This window comes from Mustela erminea, chromosome 1 (assembly GCF_009829155.1).
Source record: "Mustela erminea isolate mMusErm1 chromosome 1, mMusErm1.Pri, whole genome shotgun sequence".
NCBI lineage: Eukaryota > Metazoa > Chordata > Mammalia > Carnivora > Mustelidae > Mustela > Mustela erminea.
Window position 1 is genome coordinate 150,673,279 of NC_045614.1, and position 23,347 is coordinate 150,696,625.

The 23,347-nt window shown below is 39.1% G+C and overlaps 1 protein-coding gene across 4 annotated transcripts in view; it reads left to right on the forward strand.

Moving 5' to 3' along the window:
- SLC9A9 (solute carrier family 9 member A9) overlaps positions 1-23,347 on the forward strand; it is a 675,208-nt gene that overhangs the window by 368,387 nt on the left and 283,474 nt on the right. For all 4 annotated transcript variants that reach the window (XM_032346649.1, XM_032346639.1, XM_032346659.1 and 1 more), the window contains exons 7-8: positions 6,554-6,692; positions 11,059-11,164. In XM_032346649.1, coding sequence (XP_032202540.1) covers positions 6,554-6,692; positions 11,059-11,164 — 245 coding nt within the window. The remainder of the gene's footprint in view (positions 1-6,553; positions 6,693-11,058; positions 11,165-23,347) is intronic.

The following is a 23,347-nucleotide window of genomic DNA, read 5'->3' on the forward strand; positions in this document are numbered from 1 at the left end:
TGAGAGGATTCTCAGCAAAATAGAGGTGCTTCCTGTCAGCAGAGGTCTCTGACACAGAGACTGAGCAGGAACAAGCGTGTTCCTCCATCCCTCCACTGTGCCTCCAATACCAGAAGACACTGGTGCCCAGAAGAGGGTTGGAGGAACACCTCTTCTGCCACTCTTCCCAAGTCATCCTGCCTGCTGCTCTAGAACCTGCAGGGGGAAGAAGAATTCTGCTTTGAAGATTTAGGTTTTAAGCTAGACTATACCAAGTCTTAATAACTGAAAGGACTTGAATAATGGAATTTTGCTAAGGCATCATTAATGGAACTACATACCCACACAAAGAAGGATTTGATATAGTACAGCTAGAAGCAGTAATTGGAAAAAAAATAAACTACTTAATATATATATCCCAACTAATCAGGAATTCTATAATAAACTGGTGTCAGCAGCTAGAAATTTTTTGTTAGGGATTAAAGTTTTGGCAGAGAAAGTGATAGGTTCTTTTGTACTCTTTGGATATAGTAGTCATTTTCTCGTTTTTTTCCTTAATGATTATATTAATAAATATTCTGAAAGGGATACGATGTGTTGCTTAATATTTTCCTTTTGAAAGTTTTCGAGTGACACTGATTTTTTGTTGACAAAATAACTGAAAGTATACTGGGGGCTAGGAGAAGCAGGGTGTCCCAGTCGGGCACCCAGGATGGAGACTGGACCATGGGCGCTGGGAGGGCCAGGGAGAGAATAGCGGCCCAGGAGCTGGACGTTGTTGGGTAGTTTAAGTGAATAAGTGTGAGGCAAAATATTTTAGCCATAGCAGTGAAAAATAACAAAGTGGAAGGTGTTAAAATCCAGGTGATCTTGAGAAAGATTTTAAGAACCAGGAGAGAAAAGACTGGGTAGGATCCAAAGTGAGAAAAGGCCAGAGTCATGAGTCATGGAGGGGATGACATTGGTGGAAGTAATGGTGGTACTGTTTATAAAACACTTTCCCTGCATCGTATCATTTTTACTTTCAGCATAATTGCAATACCTTCTTCTCTTTTTCGTCCGGTACTTCTTCTTGCCCTCTCCTTCTTCTTCTTCACCGCCAACATCTATTGAGCATCGGTATCATACACCATTCCACAAAAAACAATAAGTGAGATCAAATGGTCCCAGACACTCCATGATCCTAGACCAGGGGCCAGTCCAGTCAGGGTATAAGGGAGACAGGTGATGACATCTCAGTTCTCTTTCAGTTGAGGTGCTGACTGGACATCTAGTTTGAGATACTTAAACCAAACTCTCAGTTCAAAAGAGAGAAAGAGAGAGAGAAAAGAAGGAGAAGGAGGAGGAGGAAGAACAGGTTCTTTGGAAAAGGATGATTTACTTAAGAAATGCACCTGTTACAGGTGCCATTTCAAGTGCTTTATAAACATTAATCCATTGAATCCTTGTAGCAACTTATGTGATAGTTACTAGTGTTATCATCCTCAATTTATAGGAAACTGAAGTACATATAAATTAAGTAACTGGTTCAAGGCCACACAGGCAGTAAGTGGCAGAACTGAGATTTGAACCCAGATTCAGATTCTATGCTCTTAATACTACCTAAGCTGCCAGGTAAGTTCCCTGAAGGAACATCATAAAGATTAAATAATGGGTTGTTGAGAAACACCAGAGTTGTGATCCTGTCTGTGAATCTTAAATGGTACAGCGAGCAACATGATCCTTATTCATGTTGCTTTCATCAAAGGAATTTAGGATATTTCATCCATTTCAAAATTTTTGAATAAAAGATGCTGCACACATTTATTTCTGAGAACGGATACAATATACTATCATCAAACTCGTTTTTGCTGAATAATCTATTCCTGAATAGAATGAATCAATAACCTGGACTTATTTCCAATTTATGAGATGAATATTTAAACACCACTATGTATTTCTGCTCATATCATTTTCAAGGATATTGGTTTCATCTATCTCAAATATTCTTTCCAGAAATATGGGGACTGTAGATCCATCTTTACCAGCTTGTGTTATAAACAATGCCTTTTCAGAGTAGTACCCCAGAGAACAAGCACCACACAGATTAGCAGAAAGTCTAATTCTTCTTCTCTTCTCTCCCTTCCAATGTTTGCATCCACGAATAGGTCCAATCATGTCCCTCAGTGCAGGGCGTGCAGAGGAGGAAATGTTTTCTTTTTAAGTCCAAAGGGCTGCAACTGCTGGGACATGCTATTTCTTCCTCTCTTGGGTTGAAGTTGGAAAAATCTATATACCCAAACCCTTGTTTGTTTCTAGAAAGCACCCTCTGCAGCTGCTGCCCCATAGTCCAGAGGCTTAGTGTTGCAACTGAAAACCAGAGCCCAAAGAGATGCCTCCTTCACCAGGATTTAGAGCCCAGAGGAACACCTTCTTAAAATCATGGCAGGTCGGGAGAGATACAATCTGCCTGACTTTTCTTAACCTGCTTTCTTTACCTCACTCCTCACCAGAAGCCAGAGGGCTTTGTCTACAGAACATCCAGTATGGGTGCCACTTAACTAGGATGATGCAACTCAAGCTCAGTCTCCTCGCCTATTCCTGTCCTGAGACAGATCCCTAGCCAGACTGCAGAGGACACTCCTTTCTTTGTGGATCTGTGGAGTGAAGAGCTCTGCGATAAACACAACAGTTGTTTAGCCTCACTTCAATGGCGGTGTCCTCCCCAGAGACCCTTCTATTCCTATGCAAAAGTGACTAGTTCCTTGCAGCAACCCAGAAGCCTGATGTACCAGAAGGGAAGCCACACCCCATCTCTGTGTAGTTGGAGCTGGGGCCTGGCTCAGCCACAGCACTCTGTTCTCTGTCATGTGGGGCTTATGGAAGTTCTCAGCAGAATGGCGGTGGTGGTGGTGATGATCATCAGCATTCAGTGAGTGTATATTTTTCATGCACATAATTAGCACTCAGTAAATGGCCCTACAGTCCACAAGATAAATATACAGGTTTTAAATGTACCTCACATTCCCGTGCATTTCTGGGAGGTAAGTACTATTAACGTTTCCATTTTACAGACTTTGAAACTGAGTCTGAGCATGATGAAATAACTTGCCCAAGGCCATAGAGCCAATAAGGGTTAGATCTCTGAAGCTCCAGTTAAGAGTCTCAAGTGTCATCTTCAGTTTGGATTGATGAACTTAAAAGCACCCACAGTGTAAATATATAAAGTCATTGCTTAATAAAGGAAATCTTGTAGATGATGATTCATTCCAAGACTAGCTTTTGTAGACATCCTTCCTTCCTGTATTTCTTCTTTCTTTCTTTTCTACTTTCCAGTCATCCTGCATTTATTTCCATTAGCCTTTATTTGGACTGCCACATGTCAGGCACCAGTCTGTGTCCAGGCATATGAAGAAGAACAAGACCCTAGCCAGGCCCAGCAAAGCTCAGGTCCAGGAGCCAGTTCTGAAAGCAGATTCCCATGAGAAGCCCAGAGTCTCACCATATAGTGAGGTGGGGGAAAGGGTGCTGTCGTCCCATACAGTGGGACACAGGAAGGTGCTGTCCAAGTCCATCCAGGGGTGAAATTAAATGTTCTGGTACCTGAGCTTCTGCATTTACAATCAGCATAGCACTCAATCAGCTAACCTGATTTGGGTTCCTGTTTTTCCTGTTTTTCTCCCAACAAGATCACTTTCTGAAGGAAGAGACCAAAAATCTGCATTTTGAACTCCATAGCTCTGTGTTCTCTAACCCTTAGTTTCTTTGTTTTATTTAAAAAAAAAAAAAAAAGAGAGAGAGAGAGAGAGAGAGTAAAGAAAGAAAAGTAGGGATAAAAATACGTGCCCAGTTCAATTGGCAGAAATGTTATAGGATCAAATGAAGTTATAATGCAGGCCTAAAGGGGACAAAATGTTGTGTAAATGTGAGGACTTTTGGACTTTTGTATGTGTTTAACATGAAATTTAAAGCTGAGTGATGCCACCTACCTATGTCAGACTCCATCGATGCCCATATACGTGGCCCCTGTGTTCCAGCCATAACGATATAGTTCTGCTTTAAAGGGCCCTCAACTCATCTGCCTTCTTGCCTTTGCTTGCACTCTTTCTGCTGCCTGAAATACCCTCTTCCCATCACTGTCTGTTGACTTGCTTCCCTGCTCAAATGCCATCTCCTCTCATCTAAAATAATGACTCTTGCCTCATTTGCACCATGAAGTGTATCTATCTCTCAAAAAAAATCACACTTAGCACCATGACTAGAGCTAGTTGTCATCTACATCTTAGGCCCCTGTGCCTACAACAAAATGTTTCTTGACTCAAATTCTGCTTCACTTCTCTATGCCTTTCCTGCCTGACCCCCAACACCCTACTCCTAATGTACAACCAGGCCCTTAGTGTGTACCCAGTGCATACATCCTGGAGAGCTTTAGGGGCAGCAAATTCAACATACAAGTCTTCATAAGTCAAGGGAAGTTAAGCTTTTCCCTTAAATTAAATCAAGCACCACAGGGAAGAAGTATATGAAGTTTGTGTGTACCCTGCTGGGTGGGGATCAGAGCCCAGGAAGAGAATGTCTCCCAGAAGGCAGACTGAGAATTAGTGCAGTTACTCAGATGATTGTAGGTGACACACAGGTGAACTTTTCATCAAATGTAATAGTTACATAATCTCATAGGTATTAAGAAGAAAGAAAATTAGCACATCAAACCTATGACTTCATAAATATTCTTTAATAAAATCTCTTGCATTTGAATAAAAATGAGTTGATTTAAAGAAAAACATTACATTAATAATGGAAGTAACATTACATAGTGATATGGCTAAATGATGTGATGATGATACTCCAAGGTCAAGAAGTGTAAGGACAGAGAAAATACTTTCTGGAGTGCAGAGGTAGACATGGGGATGAAGAGGTAGCTGTCCTATGGATCAGATCTATTGGTAGCCTGCAGGAATTAACAGAATTATTCTCAGAGCTGTGTGACTATGCAAAACTCTTTGTTTGAAAAGCAGAATGCGAATAGAATGTTTTCTCATCACTATGTTCCTTCACTGGATTGAAGAAATCTGCTGGTGAATATCAACTCACACATCCAGCTTTGCAGCATTGGACACCAAGTTTCGTAATGGCCTTGGGGTTACATACCCAAACTCAGGACTGTCAGATACAAAAGAGCTAAATGAGTTTGCTTTTCCATTTTTTTTCTGCAAAATACTACACTTTACAAAAAAGAAAACACTTCAAAGGCAATCCTTTCCTTACATACATTTCAAGGGCTCCATTTGAGATCCACATTCATCTTCCTTATCCAATTACATGATCAAAGTAGAAGGAAGGGTTTGGCCTACTTTAAAGGTTTATAGACATCCAGGGGAAAAACTAAGAACATTCAAAACTACCTTTTTAAAGCCACACATCTTCCTGTAGAGGAACTGGAATCTCCCCTACCCCCATAACTCGTCTCTAGATATGGAAAGTCAAATCAGAGAGTTAACATGGTCTAATCATCGAAACCATATAAGATTCGGTTACCTCTCTATCAAATCCAATCTAATCCCAAGTCAGTGTGCCTAGTGTACATTTTGCTCTCTGTACTGCTACAAAGACCCTTCCAGAGCCTATTACAAAACTCTTGATTTTCCTGATTAGTTTTAAAGACCTCATAATTAAAATAAAAACTATTAAAAAAATGAAATATTACTTCATTTGTCTCCCCAAAGCTACTGGTTTTAGCACATCTGTTCATTTTAATGTTACAATATAGAGTTCATATTTCCTAAAATAGGACGCACCTTGTCCTTCATAATAACACTCTAGGATCTGAGGTCCTGGTTAAAAAAAAAAAAAAAAAAAATAGCAAATGTGGCATCCTCAAAAATACTTAAGTGAACAGACTGCCTATTGGTGGATTGATTTTTCTCTATGGAAATAAATCTGTTGGCAGCCACCAGAATTGGGGTATAAAACATGACCTCAGGCAGCTGCTGCCATTTGTTTCGGTGGGAAAATGAGGGTTTTGTCTCTCCCCAGGGGTTAATACTGTGATGCTCTAAGCATCGTCTGGGTTCTGTTTCTGAAGGGTTACACTGGAGAGGAGAAATGCTTTGTGCTTTATGACAAGATCACAGCAGAATATTTTGTGCATGCTGTGATTTGTATTGCCCATTTGTGCACAGGCCATAAAAGTGCACTTTTTATCAGGAGCATTTGTGAATATATAACAGCACTGAAGACATATGGCCACTAAATAATTCACAGTTATCTATCTCCTCAGCAGATTCCTTGTACACCTACCATGTTTTAATGCCTAGTTTGCTCAGAAACAATATTCTTTATGACCCTTCCAATATAAAAATGTTTACTGACTGGCAGCAATACATGGATACCATGGGATTGGTCTTTAAGGAAAGGGAAAGCTCTCTGCTTTCTCTATTTCTCCCTGTCCTCATCCGTGTCTCCTGAACTCTTCCAACCAGCACCTAACCTCATGGGAGAAGGTACCCTCCTCAAATGTGGGTGCTAACTTCTTACTTCTGTATTTGGACCATAAGGGAGAAGTCACTGACTAACCTTCACCCTCTTTTCTTTCCAGTTCTATATCCATTTACAGCCCCAAGGAAAATCCAAATGCATTTGATGCTGCAGCATTTTTCCAGTCCGTGGGGAACTTCCTGGGGATCTTCGCCGGCTCGTTTGCAATGGGATCTGCGTATGCTGTTGTCACTGCACTGATATCCTTTGAATGTGTGTGTGGAAAGATGGGCAACTGTTATGAGCTGTCAGTGTGCCTTGAATGTTCTGAGGATGGTCAACCTCTAGGCCAAATGGCTAGATGGTCTAGTTCAAGCGTGATACATGCCACTGGAGTCATCTGAGTTTTCAAGCCACTGAGGCCATCTTTGTTCTCAATCTGTGAGGCATAGATTAGGACCAGCGGCAGAGGGGACCATAATCTTTTCTTATCCAAGTCCTATTCTAGCATTACTGATACTTTCTGACCTCAATATAGCAACAGACTTAAAAAACTGCCGTGTAGGAAAATAGGTGGGCATGCGACATCAGGATTGGCTATATCAGAGCCAAGAGGAAGAACAGAAGATCCAAGGTCAAAAACAAGACAGGCTGGACTGGGAGTGATTAACTGGGTAGTCTTTTCTTCCTTTTCAAACTTCTTTCAGTCACTATCTCACAGGACTGGTCGAGCTTAAGTTCACTGTGGGTTTAAACAAACGTCCTTAGTGATTTTACAGAAGGGGATGTGCAAGCAGAGCAGAAATGATATATTTGCCATATCTGGGCAGTTGTGTCATCTCATTCCCTCTTTTGCAGTAGTGTCATGGAGGAATGGACAGAGTTCCTAGAGAATTTGAGCCAGGGAATGAAGCTGGTCTAGTGATGTGTTCAGTTAGAGCAGTTGGGTGGGGCAGAAGTAAGAGTTGAAGAAAAAAGCCAGAAAGCCAATGTCAAGTGTGAGGGCTTAACAGAGGCCATAAAAAGAGGCAGAACAAAGAATCAAGGACAAAAGACCTTGGGGAAAAAAAGAAAGAAGAAGGGTGCAAGATGCATCAGGAATCTAGCAAAGAAAGTAAAATGTTGGGTACTTTTTCTTGGGGACTGACTCAGTGAATCTCTATTCACTGAGCAGTTACTGAAATGCTAGGTTCTACTAAGGGTTTCTAACATGAGTCAAAAGACGAATAAAACATGGACTCTGCCTTCAATTAGTAACAAACTTGGAAAGACAAGCTCTACAAGAAGAGTTGCATAGAAGCTGTATGCCAAAGCCACAGCCAACTTACTAGGACTCTAAAAATTCAAATGTGGATGAGTCCATTGTTTCTGAAATAGTTCAGTAGACTCTTGACCAGCCTTATGATTCTGAAAAATAATTTGAAAAGCAATATTTACATGCAGAGAAGGATGTAGGCTTGGCCTGAAATATAGGTAAGATATAGATAAAGGCTATGTGATAAGTGATTCAGGGGAAAACCAGCATCCATTGAAATGTGGGGATGGGACTGAGAGGACCAGAGGCCTCAGGCTAGTAAGCAGTGGAAGATGAGGAGACACAGGGGGGTTGGACTCACACTGTGGAGTCACTTGGAGTGTTACTCAAAGGAATCTGAGCTTCTGTCTGTAGTCTGCAATTAGCTACTAAAGGTTTCTGCTCAGGAGAGTGACATACTGAAGGTCCTATTTTTAAACAATAAATGAGGAACTGGTTCATAGGATGAGTCAAAACAGTATAGAATCAAGAGAAACTGTGATGAACCATGGAAGAAACATCAAGAAGACTAATGTTTAGAAGCGTCTCTAGGACTTAATGACTGAAGGAGAAGACTCAAAGGTCCTAGAAACCGTAGAGAGTATCAACTCCTTTGATAAAGAAATAAAGTAACTCAGAAAAGGCAGGGCTGATCTCTAATAAAAATAATGATTAATAATCTAATGACTAATATCAGTACTTATCATATGCAAGGCCTCTATTTGTTTTACATGTTATACTTCATTGACCCTCACAATGACCATATCGCGCAAATATTATTTTTGTTGGATACTGAAACTTAGAAACAGTAAGGTATTAGCCAGAATCATACAGCTTATATTTATTAAAGCCAAAATTCAAACCCGGAGATTGAAACCAAGAGACAGACCATACTTTTGATCACTGATCTCTATTGCCTCTTGATTATTAAGTGGAATTATGATGGAGACCACATGTTGTTTTGCATAAGTAATGGTGATGATAATAGCAACATTTTGTGAATGTCTAAAATGTGCCAAACCTTTATATGTATCTCCTCATTTGAATCAACCCTGTAAGATAGGCTATTATTATCCTCACTCTACACATGAGGAAACTGAGGCTCGAGGAGGTTAAGTAGATACTCTGGATCACGTATCAGTAATAGCCAACACAATTACTATTACTATAACATTTGCCAGGCTTTGTCATTAGCATTTTGCTGATGTATTTTCTCATATAGCTTTATAAAAACACTGGGAAGAAGATACTGTTATTATCTCAATTTTACAGCTAAAGAAACTGACACATAAAGGTTAAACAACTTGTCTAAAGCCATACAGCTGAGACATTTCAGGGCTGGGATTTAAACCCACACTTTTTGGCTCCAGAGCCTGCACTATATGGAAAAACAGAAATTGGAACACTTCTCTGCTTTATGTGAAGGGAGTGTATGGATACATAAGTAAAGGAGTTGGTAAGGAAAAGGGAGAAATTCCTCGAGATTAGAAGTCTGCCCTGAGACTGGATCAGATCTGAAAAAGTGGTGGAGAGATAGAAGACAGGGGCTCAGTCTCAGCAGGAGGATCTGTCATGCAGCCCCTGAGGGCCTTGCCTGCACAAGCTCAGGCTGCAAAGGAGACAGGTGCACAGTCATTCCCTCTTCCACAATGAGCCTTGATACCTTGTCCATAATGAGGCGATGTTTCTCATAAAACCCCTGGGCTTTATGCAAGCTTGGATCTTGACCCAGAACTAAACTACTTTCTGGAGAAGTTTGAAAGAGATAAATGTCCTATGTCCACTTGATATTCTGGTACTGGAAGTGGCCTAAGCCTCCTCCACAGCAAAGTAGAAGACGGAATTCAGAGAACAAACCCCTCTAAAGACAAAGGCTGCCCTTCAATTAATAAGGGGGAATGCTGAAAGGGTCAAAGGGTAACCTTTGTTTTCTCCCAGATAAAGAATTGCTTCCAGATGCTTCCTGAATCTATAGCCTGGAAAAACATTTCACAAAACAAATTTAAATCACACTAATAGAAAAACCTACATATTCCTCATTGCATATCTGCACTCTTTTGAGTGCTTAACACGTAATAACTGGTTTATATACCTAGGTGGTAGGTTGCATGATAATCTCCATTTGTGGATAGGGAAACCAAGGCACAAATTGGTCAAGGGACACGCTGAAGCTGATACAGTGAAATAGAGTTGGTTTCCAGAGACTACATTCCTGACCTTGTTGTCATTCTGCCTCTTGGCATTTTGTGCTTTCTAAAATTTTGCAAAACATTTTAAATATTCTTCATCTCATTTTATTCTCCACACTTGTGTGAGTAGGTATTATTCTCATTGACAGTTCACATAGGATAGAAATGAGGCTCAGAGAGGTTAACATATTGCTCAGAAATCACACAGCCAGTGACTAGTAGAGCCAAGACTCAGACCTTGATCTTACACCTCAGGGATCATGCTTTTTGCTTCCCTGTCCTACTGCTAAGCATCTCTTAATGTAGAATCTCTTTATATTTTTGTCCTGAAGCATGAAAAAGCAACATAACATCTCCCTATTTGTCAGGACTGTTTTTTTTTTTTTTCCATAACTGTGGGTACAGTTGCAGTGTAACCCTTTTCCATCAATCACATATTCCTAATCATCTTCTCATAACCCATTCTCTGCATGATTTGGATCAGTCTGCTTTTGCTCTATGGCAATTTATAGGCATTGACCAAGTGTCATCCCAGCCAAAATAAACTGTTGCCTGCCAAAGGGCTGCCGGACCCAGAAATAATATACCTTTTCCTCTATCCTACTTATCCTAAGATGGCACAGGTAGCTTCCCTGTCAGTGAACACAAATGTTCCTCCTGGTTCTGTTTCCATCCCCAAGAGAGGAGTCTTTAAGGTGATCTGTCCACAGACTATCACTCCCCAGGGAGCAGCGGCCTCCTTTGGTGCTGACACACTTACAGCACATCTCCAAGCCTTGCTGTCTGGGGCTTTGTTTTCCCTGATCTGCTGCTGTACCCTGAGGGCCACAGCCCAAGGGCCAAGGTCAAATGCAAGAGGTATTGTGCCCACAGTTAGCTGATTTTAGCTTCTTACTTAGTAGGACGCCTTTTCTAAATCTGAACACAAGTTTGCATTTAACTGGAGGGTTCAGCTCCCCAGGAAGCATGGAAGGCATGCTGGCCTTCCTTCTCAGCAGTCCCAGTGAGAGGGACGGCCTCCCAGTCCGCGCTGAAAATCAGTTCTCTTACTCCGAACTATCTCAACCAGATTCGTTTTCCTCAGCCAAGGAGGAGATTTAGCTGTAACAGCATTTGTTGTTTCCCTTAACATGTCTTTGTCACTTGACCAAATTTACCAAACTCTGTGAGTTCCCGCTGCTGGAAACCGGCCTGTTTTTCCTCCTGTCTTGGAGCGCCTTCCTGTCTGCGGAGGCCGCCGGCCTGACAGGTCAGTGCTTCATTGGGCCCAGCGCATGTGGGTGTGTGAGATGCATGTGTGCTCCCAGGAGGACCCCCCCCACACACACACACCCCCGACGCAGCAGGAGATGAAATGGACTCTCTTTTAGATGGCAGTCTGTGTCTGAATCAGAGAAACAAACAAACAAAAAAGATCACTCATCCATTTTGTATGCAACAGCTTAATGGAAAGTCACCAAAATGACATTTCCTCTTCTCTCCTTGCTGGTCAGAAGGGGAACGTTAAAATCAACAAATAGCTGATTTATAGGGGGGAGAGATGACTCCACAAATGGAAGTCTACTCCGAGTGCGAAGAGGCGCACAGCTGCTTTGCAGAAAAGGGTGGTAGTTTTCCATTGGCTGCTAAGGGCAAGTACCCAGGGCAGCAGCCCCCCTGGGGTGTGCACATTTCCACACACATCAGTGTTGAGAACCCTTGCATACAAGAAACAAGAGCTAATGCGGCGGCGCCACAGTTTCCTATCTTCCCATAGAAAGTCTATATCTAGAATCTCTGAGGTTGGCTGTCCACAGAGAAAGAAGCAGCCCTTAACGGCCTGAGGGCCACGAGTCCTGTGATCTGGCTTCAGCACTTAGATTGCCTTTCTGCAACAGCGAGGATTTGCGCTTGGATAGCTGCAACGACTGGGTGCTTCTCCGTGTAGAAGAATCACTGAGGTTCTGAGCAAAATGTCAAAGCTGTTTCTCTCCTTTGGCCTAGTTCCCTGCTTCTCCCAGGTTTCAGTCCTACTGCCATCCTAATTGACATTCGAGTGGTGAGACTCTGCTCCCCCGCCCTCCAGGTTTTAACTGATAACAAGGTATGCCTCTCTGGGTATTTGCATTTTGTTAGATGGTACTTTAAGTCTAAATAATAATAATAGAAGCTGACATATATTGACGGTGTACCATGAGCCAAGTGCTGGCTGACCGCCTTTCTTATTAATTCACAGAAAGACTCAAAGTTAGGGCCTACACCCAGGTTATTCAGCCCACAGTAAGAGGTGGAGCTGGGATTGAAAACTAGACCTGATTCCAGAGCTGGGCTCTTGAGGACAAAGCACTGCTGCCTTGAATGAAACTACATCTGTGGACTATCAGGCAAGCCCTCATGAGGAGAAAGATATTCGAGGTCTCAGGAGCCTGCCTGGTCCACTTGCTCATAGCTGGTTTGGGTTCTCCTGTGAAAAGCATGGCAAGTCTTTCTCGTAATGATAACCTGTCCTACTGCAGAGTCACAGGGGTCAAGCAATTCCCACAGGCTTCGAAGCTATCTGTTGCTGACGCAGAAAGCTCTTGCCAGTTCTTAGGTTGCTATATCAAGGCTACTATACCAGAGTGCACCCTAAGGGGTGCTTGTATCCAAATCATTGCAACACAATGTCTGTTATGTTAGTGCCTTCCCTTGTTATTAGGAAGCCTGCTGAAGAGCTTCATCATTTCAGAAAAAGAGAACAATAGTGTCCCTTAAATGAAATAATGAAAGTAAAAAGATTGTATCAGCCATTCAAAATAATTTTGGTTCCCTTTCCTCCAAACTCCCTTTTCAGCACTCAACATTTATAAAATAATGGAAGTAATGTTCACAGTAAGAATAATATTTGACCTTCTAGAAAGGTAAAGAAGTATCTTAACTCACCTGGTATTTTTAACTCTACCATTGAACATTATAATAAACACACTTAAACACACACACACACACACACACACACACACACACACCCCAATACCTAAAAATTATTTATTTTTATGTGTGAAAATTGTCCATTTCAGCAAGATCCTGTTTTATTAACTAGGTAAAGGTTACAGTCCATGTATAAATTGCTAGTTTATCTGTACCTTGCTCTCTTGCCAAACTTTTCAACCTGACGTCCTTATTGGATGCCACGCAGACGCCCTCTAGGGAGCCAGCATCATGGGATGGGTGAATGTAGGAGTGGACCTCAGTGGCAGAAAGACCAAAAAGTCCACGGCTGTACCAAGGGCCACGCTCATTTGAGAACGGTACTTCAGATAAAGCAATGTGCCCGGTAGGCATTTGATACAAACCAAACTCTAGGTGTAAGCATTTTCTACTGCCAAATACCAAGGCTGCTTGGTCTAAATTACTTATGCGTTTATTTGTATGTTTATTATTAATCCTCGCCTATCTCCAAATTGGATTTGAGACAACTCATAACATGAGCCATGCATACCATGGGACCGTTTAGTTGCGAGTAAATACTCAAGTGCTTTGGGATAGAGCTTTTCTGTAAAATTAGACAGCTGTTCATTGCTGTGGTTTGGCAATAAATATAGCTCTGAGCTTTCTGGCAGCCAAAGCCAAAAGGGAAACATGATTAGTTATATGGGAATAATACGGCATTGTAAAAGGAAATCATACTTATTTATAAAAATGGGCAAATTTCTTTTCTGATATAAAAATTTTAGGGAAATTTACCATATGTATCCTTGTATAAGGGAACTTTGAGCACTGTAGTGGGCAACATATTTAATAACAGTTTCAGGGAAGATGGAGATATAATCTTCATGAAATCATCTCTCATATCAACCTTCGATGAAATCTGAGGAAGTAGCACCAAATCATAATTATCTACAGGTATTTCTGGTAATGATGAAATCCTTTTAGTTCGAATCCATAACTAACCTAGATATTGCAAAGCTAAAATCTAGAAAACTTTTCAAAAAGTGCTTAACAAATGGACATATGACAATGAATATAAGGAACTAAGTGGACTAAGCTATTAAACAATTTATGAGTAACTATGGAGGTGACCAGCAATCATGGGGCCTGTCTGTGTTCATGAACAACACATCATGTAGGCCCTAGGGATGGTGTGTACCTGCATTGCTCCTCAGCAGAATTCCCCCAGCCCTGACATTTCAAAATGGTGCTCAAGGATGCCCACCAAGTGAGCAAATCTTGCCACTCCTACACTGTCCCTTTTTATTGGTTCCATGAATTGGGTTTTCAGGTAAGATTTCATTTGAAAAAGAGATTTCTGTTGCTTTAAAAAAAAAAATACATCTATTTTTAGATATATCCTTTTTATTTTTTCTTACTACCAAAGTAATGTATAAACATTATAGAAAATTTAGGAAGTGTAAATTCACAGAAGGAAATACCTTCTCACTACCTATTAATAACTACCTATTAATATTTGTCTGAGTACATCTGATTATATGCATATATGTACACTTAATTAAATATATACATGCATACATGAATATAATTATACTTCTTAAATTTTAAGTAACTTGCTTTTTTCACTCAAGAATTTATGGTGACTGTTTTTTGTGACATTATTCTAGTGTATTATTTAATGGCTGCCTAGTATAATATCATATCAACTTGCCATAATTTATTCTACCCTCCCTCTGATTATTTATAGTTTTCAGTTATTAATATGATTACAATGGTAATCCTTATAGATTGATGTATGCATCTCTATTGCTGGGTTAATAAGAAAGCTAACATTTTAACGTCTTGGAAAAATTTGCCCGAATTATCCTCCAGAAAATTTGTGACCCTTTATACTTCCACAAACAATGAAAGAGAGCTCATTTGCTCACATCTTTGCCACCCTAAATCTTACTCACCCCTGTTAATATGATAATCAATTTCCATTTCATTGTGATTTACATTTATTATATTTGTACTGATGAAAGCATTTTAGTCACATGTCATTTGTTATTTATATTTATCCTTTGGTAAATTACCTGTTTCTGTCCTTAGTCCTTTTTCTACTGAGATGCTTATGTTTGTCACATTGAATTTTAAAAGCTTTTTATTTATTAAAAAAATTTAATCTCTTGACTGTCATGTAAGCTATAAATATTCTCCAATTTGTGGTTTTATCTCTTAAATATGTTTTATTTTATTGGCTTAGTAAGGGAAAAGGATAGTATGGACACTTTCAGCTTTATGCAGTTAATTTTATCTCCTCTTTAGAAAACCCAAGATTTTATTGATTTTTGCATAAAAAGCCTAAGTGTTTATCAATGATAATGCATACTTTTAATAGTTTTGTTTTTGCACTGGAATCCAGCTGGAATTTGTTTTAATATGTAATACAGGATATAGCAGGAACTTGATTATCTTCCTAGAAGACACCTTCCATTTGTCCTAATACCTTTCAACCATAACCGATGTATTTATAGCTTAATGTCCACGTCTGTAGGTAATATATGCATACGTATGTTCTGGGTTTTCTATTGTACCAGTGAAATTTTGGTCTGCACTGTTTTAATCATTTCAGCTTCATTGTTCATTTTAATGTCTAGATCAATCCCTCACCCTTCCTTCCCCACTTTCAAGAGCTTCTTTGCTGTACTCACATATTTATTATTCCAGATGGACTTGAAAATAACTTTGTTAGGTTTCAAGCAGAAAATAACTGAGATTATAATTGTGGTTGCATTAAATTTTTAGATTAATTTGAGAAGCGTTATTTTTACAATGTTGAGTCTTCCCACCCAGAAATATGTTATGTCTCTCCATTTATTCCAGTCATCTTTTATGGCCCTTAGTAAATTTTTATAGTTGTCTTCACGTTCAACCTACAAATTTTATGTTAAGTACTTTTTAAACTATTTTATATTTGAGGGAATTATGATGAATCAGAACTTCTTCCATTATAGTTTCCAGCTGGCTGCTATTTGTTTACGTGCACCTAGACTTCACTGGGCTATTGGATTCACTCTCTGTGGTTGTGAAATCTAGAGCTAGAAGTGATGTGTAGAATTAGGATTGACAGGCCAAAGTTGCATCAGACTATCAGATCTGCCAGTGCTGTGTCAGCACCAGAAGTATGGCTGAAGTCTTCTGGGCCCTCACTGTCTTTTGAGCAATGGAATGAATGATTTTAGCTCTAGAAGAGGAAAATTTTCCAAAATCTGAATAACAGACTGCTTTATCAGGTAATAAGTGCCCTGTGCCTGAGAATATACTGAAAGACTGCATATGTCCGTTGGTCAGGATTTTCCAAGGCAGATTCATACATCAGTGAAAGACTATACCATAAATTACATTAATCTGCAATTTCATTTCCCTAATGATTAAGTTAAAATAGAGACATACAGACCTGAGGAAACAAGAACCTATCTGAGAGGAATATAGTAGACATATGCTGATTTGGGTTGCCCAGCACCCATTCTCATTTTCACTGGTAATAGTATCCTGATGTTGCTTAAGGAGCTACCACTCCTCCATCAGATACCATCTTGTTAATCAAGATGTCTCATCCTCCTCTGCCAAACAGAATGGGGACATGGGAAGCGAGGTCAGCCAGACACTCTTTCCCTAGGATATGATCCTTTAGGAGGGAGACAGAAGGGTGTATGTCTATTGGCACCTGTTCTTTCCAACAGCAAAGCCCTGTTGAAATCCCCTGTTTATTCCTAACACAGATTCCTGGGGCTGCCTTTTTGCTTCTTTTCTGAGAGCTATTACTCTTCCCTGCAGTAGATTCTTTTCTGATTACAGTAGCCAGAATCGGTGTTTATTGCTTGCAAACAAAGAATCCTGAATGGTACAAGGGAAGGAATAATCCATGATAGATTTCCACAAAAGAAACTGCATAATTTGGTGACAGATCAGAAGGAAAAGAGGCTCAAAGACAATGCAGCCTCTAGGCTCGGACACCTGGGACCCTCTTATGCCAGATGCACAGTGATAGCCAAACAAGAAGATCAAGCTTTTAAAGACAGTTTGCACAATGTTCATTATCATTTTCGATTCAGCTTCTTATAAGATTCATGATGAACACTTCATGTGAGAGGGGCTCGCTCATTACCGCATCTTCTGCTTTCACTTTCAGTTTTACTAATTTGATGATGATCATTTGATTTATTTTGATTATCTTTTACTTCAAGGGCCACATTTGCAGCCGCCTCGTCTCAGTCACTTGAAAATTGCACCTGCAAATGTTCAATAGTCACATAGAAGAACTTAGTTTTATGGGAACGAGTGGCTTTTAGACATGCAAATGAAGGTTGGCATTTCTATTACCCAGAAATTTGATTCCCTGCTCTTGGAAATATACAAGTACAGTTTGAGAAAACTTTTATTTGGGAAGACTGGACAGAATGTCAAATGCAAGTGAGAAGTCTTTCTAGAGGACGAGAGTGTATAGATAGAAATGGACTTCAGGGAGTTCTTACAAGCCAGGAGAGCATAGAAAGGGAATGTATATGGATGTGTCTGCCCTACTTACAAAATCAGCCACTTTAGGGATATGTCTCTGGTTTCTGGATCTTTTGGCTCACTGGCTGAGGGATTGGGTTAAGTCATCTAGCAATTGGGATCTCAATTTTCTTTACTGCTATGGTAAAAGGATTTTATTATTTTGTAATGGAGGGACATTATACATGTACAAAATTTTGGCTTTTGAGTAAATACATGATCCCAAGGTATTCTCTCTATGAGGTACCTGGTACACATGCATACCTAATTTCTGACCAGGTAGAATTTTTCTTGTGAAGAGTTCTATTTTCTAAAAGTCACTGGGTTACTGAGCCGTTACTTTAAATTGAATATTGAAAATAATTCAGCAGTATTATTTATAGCATAATCTCTAATGGAATTGAATCCTGTCATAGAAGCTGCTTTTCAGTTTATAAAGATAACCAAAAAGCACAGCTGGACAGGTTGTTTGAAAATTCATTTTTATAATCTGTTTCCCAGCTGAGACTTTGGGGGTCAGGTTTTTGCCAGAAGCAAACTTTCAGGGACTGTCATTAAACACCAGAAGAGTAAGATTTCTAATGGCAACATTGACACCATGTCTAATGATTTCTCTGCTTCCAGGCATGGCTGTAATAAAGACAGCTTCCATTTTTAGATTCCTGGGGCATATTTTACATCCACTGAAGGCAAAGGAGGAAGAGAGAGGCCACTGGCATACCTCGTTTTCTCATACAAGAAGTTAAATAGTATAGCTTGCTATTTATTCACCTTAGAATGAGCTCTACCTAAGAAAATAAACATATAAAAACCTGAAAGAAGAAAAAAGTCCTTATTACTAAGTAATGCTATTGGGCTTTCTGGTGTGATTCCAGACAGTAAAAGACTCTGAGAAATTTATCAAATATAGTAGGATGAAATTATATGATGTTCTGGCCCATTTCCTAGGGAATTGACCAAGATGTCTGAAAGAGGCACTCAGCACACACAAACAGCAGACACAATATTAACAGTTAATTGGTCTCAATCCCAGGAATTGAGGAATGTTCTCCTGTTGCTCTCAAGTGACAAGGGCCTAATTACATTGTCATGATAAGCAAAAGTTGACACTTGGAAGCTCAGGTTCTGCTTCTCTGTCAGGTCAATTCTTGAAAGGTTCTTCTAGCTTAAGTAGTCAGGAAAAGGAGAACTTGGGAAAGTCTTTCTTATTTACAATAGACAAAAATGAAAGACCTCCAAATGAAATGACTATTACTGGACATGTTTAGACTTTGCTGGATCTGAGTAAGTTGGCTTATTACATCTTATCTCCATCATCTCTCGACTTGGGAAAAAAAGTTGACTGAAACTCTTAAGAAGGATTTAGCTTAGAGGTGAATGTGTTCTATTTGGCTTGCCAGCAATGCACTGCATGACTCGATGGAAAATATATTTCTAGATCTCAGTAAATAAAACAAAACACTGGGAGGGTACTTGGTTTGAATTGCTTCTTAAAAGAAATTTGGTCATTTTCAGCTTCTAAGAACATGTCATTAGGTGACATCTCTTTGCTTAAAACTGCTCATACTTCATATTGTCAGAACCATGTGAATCCAACTTAATTAGCCAACAATTCACCAACAAATGAGGTGCATTGAGTGTTTTCCAAGCCAAAAATAAAACCTGGAGTCTCAGAATATTAGGCATTCAAACTGTAATAGGCATCCAAAATTCTCAAGGGGATTAGTTAACCAACACAGTGAACCAAGGGCAAACATACAACGTTGCCACCTCAATAAACACAGGTGTAAAGTACATCTCCTTGCATAATAACTCATTAAATCACACCTGCATTTTCTTGAACTGAATAGCTCATCATTTCAGTGTTCAAACAACCTTGCACAAGCAACTTGAGTAGTGGACAAATTTAGCCCCGCCTTTTTCACTGTAAATGTTTTTAGTCATTATTTAATGTCTCCTTATGGGGCCAAGAGGCATAGGAGGGGAAAAAAAAGTCTTTCTTTCTCAAAAACCCATTTTCTTCATAGGCATGTATAAAATTGTCGGAAGATAGATGGCACAAATATATAACACATAGATGAAAGAGAAAGTATAGTCAAAGATAATTCCCAGGTCCCTATATCAGCTTGATCAATGGTTCATTCCTCCAAAATGGGAATATAAGTGAGTGAATACATGCAATAGAAAGGGAGACACAAAAATTATTTCATTAGAAAGTCTTCTGGATTCTATGCAAATGTGAAAACTACATGGAAGGGTATGATGGGCAATTGGACATGGACATCTGGGGTGAGGTTTTTCATTAGCCATTTAGGTGACTCTGATGCAAATGACTCTGATGGAAATGAAAACTGAATAGACGGGGAAGCTTGATGAACACCAAGTCCTGAGACAGAATAGCAGGGATATAAAGGAAAAGGTGTTTTTTTCTTCTTTTCTAGACCCAAATTTAATTTGCACAAATACCCACTGCTATATTTTGAATGAGATTTTTGTTTTAAATGGAAATTTATAAACCTTGCAACATAGAGGGGAAGTAACTCTTAAATGCATGCCTACACTGCATTGGAGAAACCAGGAATAAGAACATAGATTCGTGCTATTTTCTATATTGATTTTCTTATATTCCACAGACTCATGATTAATCTGCCAACTGTGGTGTTGCCAAATATGGTGAGCTAGACAGTAATTGTGCTCTTTGGAAACTTGGAATCTTTCATATTCCCTGAAGGAGTTTTCCATTTCTTTAAATCTTTGACTTCTCAGTTCCAGGTTCACGTTCAGCGGTGGTAGTAGGAAACCTGTCAGAAATGTCTCTTTTTACTAGATCAAAAATAAGTAAAAGCGTGGCATATAAAAATAACCCATCAACTTTAAAACCCCACAGAGTACCATCTGAAAGCAAGACACATTTTTTCTTTCTCTCTTGTTCTCTGTGTTCTCATAATATAATCAATATATCCTGTCCAAAAATGCAATATTCTTTAGTCTTAGAAACCCCTCAAGTCTGCATTTAATGTCAAAGAAAATCATGCTCCTTGTGACAGACGTTTATTTTTCAGCTTCTGTATCTGAAGGCTTCATCAACTTTTAATGAAAAAAGAACTACTGAATAATGTTATCAGTAACAAAGAGTGTAGGTGACAATCAATACTCTTGAATAAGAAAATTTAAATATTAGGAGAAAATGGACCCTGCCACTAATAAATCCAGATAAACATCTATTTGTATGTGAGGATCAAAAACTAATTTCTCTTGCATTCTCTTTTCAAAGCAGGGGAGTATTTTTTGAAATAGAGATTCATTCTTTTGACCAATCTGCATTTCCTCGCCTGATGCCTGTGGGCACTGTTATAGGAGTTGGGGGCAATACAAAGAGGGAGGGCGTAGACCCAGTGCTTAAGGAGATCTAGGTCAAGAGGGAGACTCCTGGTAATCTAACTGACAGGAGGGCAACGTGACGCTGAGGGCCCCATGTAATTCTTCAATTCCATATATGCAGACCTTGTAGCAAATGTAAACACTGATCCACTCAGATCACAGACATTTAAGATTGAAAAGTACTTAGAGATCTTCTAGAGCAGTGTTTGCCAGAGTCTCTTGACCCTTATTGGCCAAAAATAAAATAAAATAGCTTTATCATTCCCTTATTTGCAGACAAGTATAATTTTTGCCCACAAAAGTACATACATACTTGAAAATACACAAAAAGTTTAATTAAAAACTGTTTTTATATTTTCTTTCATCTTTCAATGGGTTTTCTTGAACATTCCAACTTAATGAATACTAATGCAGATCATCTTCTTTAATTCATTGAGAAGAAGACAATGGACCAAGCAATGAATTTAAATTGCACAAGGCATCCAAGTGGATGAACTGCAACCAGATAGTTCCCAGGCCTCTTGATGTCTACTGTAGTACATTTTTCCTTATATAATTTACAATCACACACTGAACCTTGATCATGTAACCTTATGTTTATATATATGCACAGACATAGACATAGACAATATTTAGTAGTACAAATGCTCTCTGAAAGGGTCCAGAAATGGGAATCAAGGACAACAGTGTACATGGCGCTCTATTAACCATATGTTAATTGTCCTATGAAAATTGATCTCTGTGGAAAGAATGTCCTTGCCAGCAGAATCATTATTTTTCCCAAAGAATTATGGACCTCCTCATGCTGATTCCTAAATTTCCTTACTTGCCAATTAATTTGAATTTAACTGTGTACTTTGTGGTTTCTCAAACAGCTCTTTTAGCTAGTGTGATAAAATATTGGTTCTAGTTTTTGTTTAAAATTGCACAAATGAGTCCCTACAACCAGCCCTTTCAGGATCTTGTACACTACTGAAGTCTCACTGTGCAAACAGTGAAAGGCAATCTTGAGCATACACATGAGTCAGAAAATATTATTATATTTTCTAGGCCAAGAAATATATTTTCTTGGCCTAGAATATATTTTATTCAATCAAGAAAATATATTTTCTTGATTTCTTTCAGAGCTCGGATATTTGTGAACACGTTCCTCTCTCTGTGGACTCAGATGTATGGACTTGATTCCGTCCGTCATTGCCACAGGACCCCATAAATAGAACTTGAATCCAAAATCTTAGACATGCAATGTAGCTATTGCACTTAGTGATTGCTTGTTTTTGCAGCAGAGATGGAAAAAGAATGATCAGTTTTTATTTTTGTTGGGAAGAAAAATGTAATAATGTTTGCCTGCATAGGACAGACATACTGGATGTTTCATATTTCTGATTTTTAGAAAAGAACAAATAAAACATGTAAGACAAATGCTTTTGTACTTATAGCAGTTAGTTTGACAATTAATACAGTTTAATAATTGTTTCTTTTAATAAGTTTTTCTAGAAAATGTAATTAATTAATTAATTAATTAATTCTATTTGTATTTATGTCCTAACCTGTAATTGATTAAAACCCAAAGCGTGCAGGTAAACTGCACATTTCTCACACATGCTCCACAGTCTCCTGCCTCTCTCCCTTCATTCACATTGAATTCCCTATTCCTGATTCGTCATCCTCAAACTCTTGTCATCTTTCAACACCCAAATACCTCTGCATCTTTTAGGAAAATTTTTCCCATTTCTCTTGCACCTTCCCCAGCCCAAAAGAAATCATAATCTCTCAGGATTTCTGTTTTCTTGTCACCAACTACATTATACTTTCTATTAGATGTCTTTGTGTACATGTTGTCTCTGTGAGAAGACATAAAGCTGCTTGAAGTCTAAGACCAGCTTTATCCATCCTTCTGTCCCCCATAGCCATAACCTGTGTTTACTCACTGAATGACCTCCATAGATAAATAGGATTTGAGTAGATGATAGCAGATACCCAAGATAACTTGCAAAAATCTAGTACTTAACTAGAGTATTACTGAAAATTGTCTAAATTTGGATTATTAGGAATAAGGAGCTCATTTTCATTTGGTTTTTCTTGGCACAGGAATTACTGTGGAAGAAATGGCAAAAAATAATGATTAAGGATATAGAATATACAAGACATGTACTAGATCCTTTGTACTTCTTCCCCCAGCAGTGTATGAAACAGGAAGTATTGTGTCTATCTGTGGAATCAGCTAAGCTATTCCTTCTTTTCATGTCTTCTTTCTTTCATCTACTTCTAGTAATTATAGTAAAATCTGGGATGTACTTATTAATGTTTATTTTATGAAGCATGTTAATATCCATGATATAGCTTTATATTGAGAACAGACTTCTAAGACGGATTCGATACTACCCAAATGAGAAAACTGACTCTTAGTTGGTGAAGCCATTGGCCAATGTCACCCATTTTCTACCTATAACCATAACCAGAGAATGGCAGCCTGAGAAGGGTGGAGATCTTAATGACCCCAGGCCCTGAAAGACACAAACCACACAATTACTTTTTTTTTTAAGATTTTATTTATTTATTTGACAGAGATAGATCACAAGTAGGCAGAGGCAGACGAAGAGAG